The 10,899-nt window shown below is 45.9% G+C and overlaps 1 protein-coding gene across 4 annotated transcripts in view; it reads left to right on the forward strand.

The window, feature by feature from the left end:
* LOC103184610 (disabled homolog 2-interacting protein) overlaps nucleotides 1–1,172 on the forward strand; it is an 81,115-nt gene extending 79,943 nt beyond the window's left edge. For all 4 annotated transcript variants that reach the window (XM_042337263.1, XM_007902724.2, XM_007902726.2 and 1 more), the window contains exon 13: nucleotides 778–1,172. In XM_042337263.1, the coding sequence (XP_042193197.1) occupies nucleotides 778–945 (168 nt within the window). In that variant the 3' untranslated portion in view covers nucleotides 946–1,172. The remainder of the gene's footprint in view (nucleotides 1–777) is intronic.
* The last annotated feature ends 9,727 nt before the right edge of the window (nucleotides 1,173–10,899 follow it).

Genomic DNA, 10,899 nt, shown 5'->3' on the forward strand with positions numbered 1-10,899 from the left:
TATTCCCCCACCTTTTCCACACAACCCTTAATATCTTGAGTTCCCGAATTTAACTTTTAAACACCCCAATTAATCCTGCGTCTTTGGCCTTCTCGAGCAGTGTGCTCCACATTCCACCGCCATCTCTCTGGCGAGCAAATGTTTTCTGATCTCTAAATTTAAGACTCCGTCCCATTGTTCTGGATCCCTCAAACCAGAGTGAGTTGATGAGTTATATCTGCGGGTTAGTAAAATACAGCCTGATTATTGTTTCAGTTAATGGATTTTGAAATGATCTCCCTCTTGTGCACAATTAGCTGCCACACACTGAATGAACAAGTTGAAGTCCCACGTGTATTTAAGATTTAAGAATTCCATTAATCTTAAAACCTGAGCTCCTGGGATATATTTGTGGAGCCCTGTAGCACAGGGGTTAGAGCACTCGCCTTGCAAGCAAGAGCACCTGGGTTTGATTCCCGGTCAGGGCGAAATGTTGGGCAACTTTCCTTACGCCTCGATTGGCAGTTCGTTTTTCCGGGGGTAATAATCCCTTCAAAATAAATAAATAAATAATTTGGTCACCCAATCCACGACTGTTTGTGGGGACGCTGCTGTGCGCAATTAGCTGCCGCGTTTCGTCCACAAAATATTACAGTCAATTCACTTTACAGCATATCCTGTGAAGCGTTTTGAGACGTCTCGAAGTCGTGATAAGCTGCTTTATCGAATGCAAGGATTATTATTGTTGATGGGATATATCTGTGGCCCCCGAACCATTCAGGATGTTGTTCCCAACAGGAGAAGCGCATCTCCTCGCTGGACGCTGCGAATGCACGGCTGATGAGCGCCCTGACACAGCTGAAGGAGAGGTACAGCATGCAGAGCCGCAACGGCATCTCGCCCACCAACCCCACCAAACTGCAGATCACCGAGAACGGCGAGTTCAGGAACAGCAGCAACTGCTAGTGCAGAGAGACCAGCAGGGTGAGGCAGGCGCCGCAGAGAGCACAGCACAGAGCGCCATGCGCGGCACGGCACAGTACGGCACAGCACACTACAGCACAGCACAGAATAGGCAGCACCAGGAGCAACCGAGACATCCTCAGCCAACGACCTTGTCATCAACAGGTGTATTTTTGTAAAAGTTCATGTGGACAAGTGGTCACCAAACAGCAGGCTAATGACCCCCCCCCCCCACCCCCCCCTCCCTCCGGCAGTTGTCAGCCTTTAATGGGGCTTTGGTTCAATATGTGATCAGGAGTCGGGTAAGATTCCCGTGACGATGCTGACTGCAGAGTGAACCTGACACTGGAGAGAGCAGAGCAGGGACCTTTGCTCATTTAAGTTGACCACTCAAACTGGGATCTGGTGACTCCCACGTAGTGGCGCAGATTGATCAGTCCCGGATCACTCCGGAGACGGTGCCTGATCACTCCTGGATCTCTCCAGAGTAGTGATAGTGGTGTCTCTCGCTGGAGGCTGATGCACTGTACTGTGAGAGCTCCTGGGCAAATGTCTCTCGGTGAGAAGTGAGGGTTCACTCTGGTCAACTTTGTACTTTCCTACATTCATTCAGTCAAATCCACTTTCAGATCTAATGCTGGGCCTGTTTCCTACAAGTGACTCGTGTTTATTCCACTATCGCACCAAGTGATGACAGTTTTCAGATCTCGACTTCCCAGACAGGTGCTGCGTTTATGTGCTGGACGAGTGAGAGAGAGAGAGAGAGCGAGGGAAGGAGAGGTGTTTTGTTTTTGTCGTTGGTTTTGGCTGCTCTTCACCTCAGTCTCTCCAGTTGCACTTTTGTCACTGCCCGACGACTTGTCCGTCAGGAACTCAACTCTCTGAATCTCGTCGAAGGAAAATGCTGCTCGTTGGTTGACGAGAGCCTGAAATGGGTCTTTCTTACCCACTGCTCCACTCCCCCAGCCGAGTCGAGTTAACTCCCGTTTTACAGAGAAACTCCTGGCTCGAGTGCTCAGAGCCGCTACACAAATGCAATAGAGGCGACCGCAGCAAAGGGAAGGCTGTAATTTTCAACAGGGTAGAGCACAGAAGAGCCAATGTTCACTTAAAGGATCCTGTTAACCTCATTGAAGTTTTCAACGGAGTGAGTGGAAGGAGCGAGCCGTGAGGTGACTTAAGTGGACATTCTCGTGCTCACTACAAGTATGGAGTACATACTTTTCAATGTATTTTTGAAATGTATTTATCTTGGTTGCTGTGATCCTGGCTGCACAGCGCCAGGGCATATCCCTTGTGGACATTGTGTTTTTAATGTTCTTTTTACCATGATTGATGGTTCCTTCGCACCTTCTTTCTCCTGCGTTAGATGCTTCTGTGGAAACACAATAGCAGCTGGAAGCCTTTTAGGACACAAAAAAAAAGTGAAGTCAGAGTTTTAACAATACAGCACTAAAGCCATAGTGCTGTACATATAACTATGTACATTTTTCAGAGATCTTTACAAAAAGTGAGAGAGAAAAATACCATATCTACTATCGTCCCAATATTGTTACCCACGCCAGCCAATTCTTTTGCATCTGTTCCGTGTTAAATTCTACTCTATTTAATCCGACATAACCTGTATATAGTTAACATCTGTTTCTGGTACTGCTTGCCTCAAAGTCTCTGCAGAGTGGCTGCATCTTTTATGTTGTGTAAAAATGTGTGGAGGGAATATATATATATATATATTAAAAAAAACTGCCCGGGGTGGCAAAACCCACCCACTTATACAAACAAACAAAATCACTGTGTGATTGCAAATCGTGGTTCTGTAGTCCTAAAGACCATTTGTTATATAACTATTGACTTTTCAGAGTTGCAGCATCTTAAGTTGCATCATATTCGTTACACCAATGTAGGGAAGTATCACTGTTTACCAGTGACGGGGATTAAAAAGCCATCAGACTGTGGGTTCACAGGAAGAGGAGGGTTGGGTTTGTGAGCTGATTTGTGTATTGCCATGGGATTGCAACCAGGCTGCACTGTCGGCACTCTCTGTCAACGCTGGGAGTGGTTCTTCTATTAAACAAAAGAGAAGGAACCTTCACATCGCCAACAAAACACCACACAGTTTTATACTGTGTTTATACATACAGTCTGCCTTACAGAGGCCTTATTCTCCTCTTATTCTGTGGCTTTGTTTCTTGCCGAATGCGGTGTAAAACGATTCTATAATCTGTCTGGAATATGGATTTTCTTTGAAGTGCATGCAGTGTGGTGTTCGAATGGTTCCGCGAGTTGCTGTGTTTATCGATTGGGGGAAAATTGGGTTTATTCTGCGTGTCGTTAAATGATTTTTTTATATATACACATCTATATATNAAAAAAGTTTGAAAAACACTGAAGATCCTAAAATGTAAATATATTTTTTCTGTATAAACGAAAACAACACACAGAACATGTAATTTTTCTTAGTTTACCCTTTTACTGGGTACTTTTAGAAATACTGTACCGAACCTGGAGTAAAGCAGGTCATTTAGCCAATCTTTTCACCAAAGTTCAAAAGAACAATTTATACTGTAACTCTCGCTTCAGAATAATAGACTGATTTACAGGTTGAGGTCTCATTCTTTTTGAAGGCCTGAGCGTCTGTGATAAATCGCTCAGAGCGATTATTCTTGGCATCGTGACCAGTGTGGCAACAGACACATTCCTAGCGTTCTTTATAACAGTGCCATAGTTTCTCTTCATGCAGAGGGTGGCACTGTGTTGACCCCCCACCACCACCCACCCACCCCCGCCCTGGGGTCTGCCAAAAACTGTGGCATTTACAATCCAGTACCCAGGACTCATGAGTTTGCAGCGAGGGTATTTAGCTTGCAGTCCATGAATTGTAAACCCCACCCCCCCTCCAAAAAAATGAACAATTCCATTTGAAATTGTTCACCAGCTTTGCAAATACATCCCGACTCAGGTTTGATGTTATGGGTTACACTCTGGGTGGGAGAGGAGCATAAATCAACCCATTGTTACTCTTTTGGGCCCTTTTTGTGGGCAATCAAACACTTAACAAGTTGCAAGTTTCCACATCAGGCGTTGCTCTCAACTTGTGCAAGAAACTTGTTCAAAACCTCAGCAGTTCCGGCATGCATCGCGCCGGCTACAGGCATGTGTCGTGCAACGCACCCGTTACAGGCATGTGTCACAAAGATTACAGGCGTGTGTCGCGCAGGTTACAGGCATGTGGTCACACAGGCGACAGTTACAGGCAGCGTCACGTGGTGCGCTGGTTACACTCTTCATTTTACATTTATTGGCTTCCCAACAAATCAGAACTCAAATGAACTCGATGTCACTCTCTCTGTCTTGTCCTCCGTACTGTTGGAAGCTCGGACACCTGCAGATTAACTGGTGCCCATGGATGCTCACACCTGGGAAAGTGTTGTACGTTTTATATACCTTACACTTTTGTAAGTAAGTTTAAAGTTTTAAAGTATTTGCTGGACGCACTTCAGCTGTACTTAAAACGTGTAATAATGTACAGAGCAGTTGGTTGTGTTAAAAATACGTGGCTGTGCAATTTATGTACATTTGCAACTAGACTATTAAAGTTTTATTTAGCTATTTTAACCGATTTTTCCCATTTTCTTGTTGCGGTTTTGCACTTTGACACCGTAGAATTTGCACCAGAGCCTCTCCAAAATGCACCCCATTTGCGAAAGGTGCGACAAGTCCATTCTGTGCTCCAATCACCGTATCAAGTCGCCCCTTCGTGTGATTCAAGATTCTCTTATTGAAGACTTCTGTCAAGAAAATGGTGATTTGGAGAGCTCTGGTAGCAGTGTCCAATTGCAGAATTGTCTTTTACAAACACTACATACAGAGACTCAGCAAAAACATGAGTGATGTAAGTACAGCGGCACTCACGTGCGTACACACACGCACACACACACACGTGCGCATGCACTCACACACATTCACAAACACACCCAAAGTTCAAGGTGGAGGACGATTGATGGTGGACTTCCCGGACACTCTGTAAAGGTCAGTTCAAAGTTGTCTGTTCGATTGATTGCTGTGTGTCTGAACTACAACATTGCACTGCTGCAATCCTCAGGCTACAGATAGTAACACGTGGGGCAACCGAAGATCATGTTCTGTCTCGCGAATGAGCCTATAAACTCCTGCTATTTCCACTTGGAAAATTTCCGCACACACATTGCCAACGTCCCAGGTTTGAACCTCTCCTGGGTATTACCTTGGCTGGGCTCAGGCAGCCAGCACTCCAGTGCAGCTTTCTTGGCCTTGTTACTGAATTCCTACCGGCTGCTCAACATCAGGAGCTCGTTACACTGACTCACATCCGCTGGATTTTGCTTTGGATTATTTTGGGGATTCTAATGATATATCGGTGCATTGGCTTTTGACCATTCGACACTCTCGGACAGTGAATGGTGAAGCACTCCTAGTTTATCGTGTCCTGGGAGTACCGTCCCATTTCACCCACACAATATACAGTCAATTCACTCAACAGTATATTCTGTGAAACGCTTTGAGACGTCTCAACAACGTGATAACGCACTGTATCACCCACAAAGTGTTTAGTGAATCCACGACTGTGGGACATTGCTTTGCACAATTGGCTGCCGTGTTTCTCCCACAGAATATACAGTCAATTCACTTTACAGTATATCCCGTGAAGCGCTTTGAGACATCTTGAAGACGTGATAAGGCGCTGTATCAAATGCAAGGACTATTATCGTATTTAAGCTGTCTTTGTCAGTCGCACTCACTGGCTGTTGGAATGAAATGCCCAAAATCTGAAGCAACGGGCAAGAACAAGAACATTAACAATACTGGAATATGGTTTTATTTAAACAAAACAAAAGGCATTTGTAAATGAGAATTCCTCTGTTAGCTTCCTGCCGCATCTGACTGCCCACGTTTTGGGAAAAGTCACTGGTTTCTCACATAACATCTGCCTGACGACTGTTTCGGAAATGATGGTCCACTTCTGAGCGCAGCTGAGCATTGGCAGCTTACATTCCTCTGACTTGAGAGATGTGGAACATCTGTGAATTGAGATCTTCCAACTTTCCCCAGCCAGTGAAATGCTTTTAACTCTGTCCCGTCTGCGCTCAGCTTTGCTGGCAATCTGTGTGTTGTTTTTTTTATTTATCGACACTCAGCTGATGGGACTATCACTGACAAAGAACCTGGAGTTCTTGCCCTTTCCTTCCTCATCTTCAGATCGTGCCTGAAGAGCTTCCTCTCTGACTGTGCCTATGGTCACCTCCCCCATCTCAGCTTTGTGCTCCATCTCTATCAAGCGCTCTGGGACCCTACCCTGCGTGAGGGGCACTGTGTAAATGCAAGTTATTGTTTGCTTACGGGAGGAAAAGACCTAAACAATCCAACAAAAGGTTTGGGGAAAAGAAAAGGAAGCGATTATGGTGACTTGTGGTCATCATCATCATCATCATCATCCTTGCACTTGATAGAGCGTCTTTCCCATTGTGGGGTTAGGGAATCAAAAGTGCGTCACAGGATACAGTATAAGGTGTAGTGACTGTTTATTTTGTGGAGTCACGGTTGATAGTGTTTGTGGTTGCTTGGTAAGTTCTCCGAGACGCTGCCCCGCGTGGCAGGTGCTATATATTCAAATTCAAGATCCTCATCCTCACCTACAAGGCCATTCACGGCCTTGCTCCCTCCTATCTCTCCAACCTACTATCCCCCCACGTACCTGCCCGTACCCTCCGTTCCTCTGGCTCCGGTCTGCTCCACATCCCCCGCCCCAACCGCCCTACCATCGGTGGTCGGGCCTTCAGCCTCTCAGCCCCTAAGGCTCTGGAACTCTATCCCCAGTGCCTTTGCCGCTTCCTCCCTTTCCTCCTTCAAGGCCGGTCTCAAAACCTTTCTCTTCAACCGAGCCTTCAGCTCCCCTCTCGACTCTCTTACCCCCTCCTCGCTCCCTCCCCTCACCCTGACCATTTCCCCCCAATGCTCGGGTCCCGACCCAACTGTCCAGTGCCTTGGGACGTCATCCTGACATGAAAGGCGCTCTATAAATGCAATCTTGTATATAAGTACAAGATGTTGTTTTTGGTTGTGCCCATGATAGCGGTCAGTTATCGATGTGTGTATCTGTATATGAGCTGTATAACTTGGCAGGTGTGCAAGTATCCCTCCAGCGCAAGTGACTAGGAATTCCTGAACCCGGATAACATAACTCAGTCACCAGATACTTCCAGCCCCGAACCCTTAACTCTTGACCCTTGTGAGTAGCCCTTTTCATGCAGAAGCGTGGATCAGGATTAATATCGAGTTGATTGTACATTGAAAGCCATCTCATCCCAATCCCGTGGTCTAATTCACTTCAGAGTCCAGCGCCTTGGGACGTCCTCCCGACGTGAAAGGCGCTATTAAACATAATTTGTTTATGCTGTTTTTTAAATAACTTATTTTGGCGGGTATGATTGCCACCTACAAAATACAGTCACTACACCCCTTACAGTAAATCGTGTGAAGCGCTTTGAGCTATCCTCTCGGATCAAATGCAAGGATTATAAAAATTATTAGTGTAGTTAAGAATTTGGTAGGAATTCTTCTTAAACCTGAGAATATTATGGCTTTTAAGGCTTCATCAGACGCATATTATCCTGAATAGCGACGTGACTGGAGTTCAGGATCAATACTCCTGATATCCTGAGGCAGTCCATTATCAATAATTTAACTTACCAATTTGTCCATCAATCATTCGATTGATCAATTAGGGTTCTGTTCTTAAAATTAATTTTAAAAAAAATCTCACCGCTGTTCGTGCTGTTTCATTTGGGCAATTTATTCCGCTGACGTGCACACACGACGGGGAGCAATATTAATCTGTTCCTCTGAAATTCGTATTAATCCTGGAGGTTTGATTAGCCTTGTTGGAGAGGGCGACCTTGTATGTGTGTGTGTGCTACACAGGAGGAAGCAAGAATCTCTGCCTCTAACTCTCTGAAGGCCACAGTCAAACACTGCAAATGACTGAGAAATAACTACATCTAAATTTCATGCTTCTTTCAGACACAGTTTGGGTAATATAACTTCCCCCCCCCCCGTAATAATTAATATTAATACAGGCAGCAATGTATCGCCTTGTGGCATTCTTTTAGCAAAGAAAGCAACCGTGGGTTATTAATTCTGACTGGGTTTTGCTGAGCTTCGGTAATTTCGAACTAATAATTTTGCATAATATCCCGTTAAAGCCCCAAATTGTCTCAAAAGTTTTGCGTTTTGAAGACTACGACGGGAGTAATTACAAGTCGCTGCTGGTGATAGCAGAATCCAATAAGGCGGTGAAGCAGACCGCATCGCATTGGCTGCTCCTGCTTTTTGCTAACCACAGCAAGTGTGACCAACTCGCGCTTAGATCTAACAGCAGCAGCAACTTGCATTTATATAGCCCTTTACACAGGGCAGGGTCTCAAAGCGCTTAACAGTGGCGGAGCCTGACGCCAAACCCCGGGGGGGGAGGTGGGTGACTGTAAGTGCGGTCGAAAAGGAAGTCGTGATCCAAAAAGGGGAAAGAGGCCGAGGTGGAGGGATTGAGGGAGAGTTCCAAAACGTTGGGGCGAAGTGATTGAAAGCACGGCCGCCGATGTTGGAGGGGGCGACAGATGAAAAGGAGGCCAGAGGCAGCCGAGCCGAGGCAGCGGGTGGTGGAGTGGGGAGAAAGCGGGTCGGAGAGGTGAGGGGGTGGGTGGGTGGGCGTGAAGTGTCCGGGTTACTGAGAAAACTCCCATTGTTTTTGCACTGAGGCTTTGGCTGTGAGAGGTCGAAATGTGACACCAGAGTGATATCTCTCGCGTCGATGATGAATGGCGGCGAGGCCAGGACACAATGCAGCAACAATGCTCGGCTCGTGCCCGTTGCCTCGAGCAAAACAGGAGGGACGCAGAACCCTCGCAGAGCAGCGTGGCTCCGATTTGCTCCCGGCTACGTTGCATCTGCAATGACTGGAGCTCCGGTGCAGGAAGAATTCCGGCAAAACCGATTTCCTCTCGCTCGCTTGCTCGCTCGGGAACAATCAATGACATCGCTCCTGCAGTCGTTTGCTCATTTTATTCTCAATAGTTATTAAAAAAAAATTTGCGAAAGAGGTGGACCTTGAAATGTTGCATAAGGAGAGGAAACTGTGTAAAAGGCACAATTTATTAGCCGTCTGCTGTCAGCATTTAGGCGATACAGGAGCTGGAAGAGAGACGGCTTTCTGAGAGTTCTCAGAAAGGACCACCAGAGACTCAGGTAACTTCCCTTTGGCTTATGAAACGCAACACTGAATAGAGAAAAGGCCAGTGCAGTGCCCAGCCGTGGTCATTCAGCTCCCACAGGAGCCATTTCCATACCACACCACGTGATTGGAGTTGATCAGCCATAATCTCATTGAATGCAGAACAGTCTCAAGCGGCTGAATGGCGAGCATCCGTGTTTATGTGAGTGTGTGTGTGTGTGTTCCGTATGTGAATGTTTATGTGTACGAGGGGTGTGTATGTGTGTATTTATGGAGGGATAAGTCAACAATAATAATCATTACATTTGATATTTCGCCTGATCATGTCGTTGAGACATCTCAAAGCGCTTCACAGGATACGATACACAAGTCAATTGTATTTCAGGTGCGTCAGTCTGAAATAAAATGTTAAGAAAATGCTCTTTGGAAATGGAGAGCTCTTGCTGGGAGGTGACAACACGTATAGTCTCGTGCACTCGCGGTTAGATTAGCCCCTGCAGCAAAGTTCAGCTTCAGAGCACAGAAGTTTATGTGTTCTCTGATTCCCACACTGTCCGTACGGCTCGCTTTACGCTTCGGGATTTTTTTTTTACGAAACTGATTTCCCTGGAGTCGTAGTGGGCTTTCAAGCGGTTTAAAAACTTGTTTACTATTTCACAGGCTTCCGGATCGGGTGCATCCATCAAATATTTATTGGGGTTACGTCAGTGATAAGCGACCGGAAAATATACAAACAAATCAAGACCTCGGAGGGTGTTGGAAATGACGCCAGTGCCTCTGTTAATGAACGTAAGTAAGATTTATTTTGTATCAAGGTAGTAAAACCAGCTTTAGCTTCAGGTTGCTGGCTTTCGGCCTGTTGTTTGAGTCCCACTGTTTACCGAAACGATAACCTCTCCAGCGCTCAGCGTCCGTCCTCTCATCGGCACTCCCACCGACTGAGATTGGGAACTCTGCAATTGACGCAGGAACCAGCTACTGCACCAGGGAACTATCATTTCGGGTGAAGCACCATTTGGGAAGCGATAAGATAGATATTGGCTGTTGTGTGCCCGGGGGCTGTGGTGAACCACCTCGTCCATATTAAATAGCATTTTCCGGTCCCAAAATACTGATTATTATATTGACTTAAAATTATATTGGACCTGATTTTTTATTAGCAGAAGGGCACATTTTACTTTATTAAAAATCATTCATATTTATTTTCATGTATAAAATGACTTTAATTCTGACCAGTGAGTGCAGGACTCGGGAATCCTCACACAAAGCATTCTCCATCTCTCCCTCCTTTCCATTTTCAGCTTAGCATTTGGATAAAGAAGTGACAGGAATATGTGCAGGTCAAACAAATGGCAGAGTTCCTCCTCTTTACCATCGGTAATGGTCTCCTGTTTCCTTCTAGCGGGAGAATTCCACCTGTTCCCACTCACTTCCCACTCCCGCATTACCTTTCCCAACAGACAAGTGTTCAGATTGTGCCTTTGCTATAAATCCTGCTGTTTACAGAACTACACCAGCAGACCAGGGGAATGGGTTACAGTCTTGAGTGCTATATATACACACACCCACCCTCCAACCTCACACACTCACATTCATATACAATCCACACACACACACACATCCCCGTACACACACACTCTACTTCACAAACACACACACACACACAGACATACATCCATATACAACCCCGGCCC

Source organism: Callorhinchus milii, unplaced genomic scaffold (assembly GCF_018977255.1).
Source record: "Callorhinchus milii isolate IMCB2004 unplaced genomic scaffold, IMCB_Cmil_1.0 Scaffold8, whole genome shotgun sequence".
NCBI lineage: Eukaryota > Metazoa > Chordata > Chondrichthyes > Chimaeriformes > Callorhinchidae > Callorhinchus > Callorhinchus milii.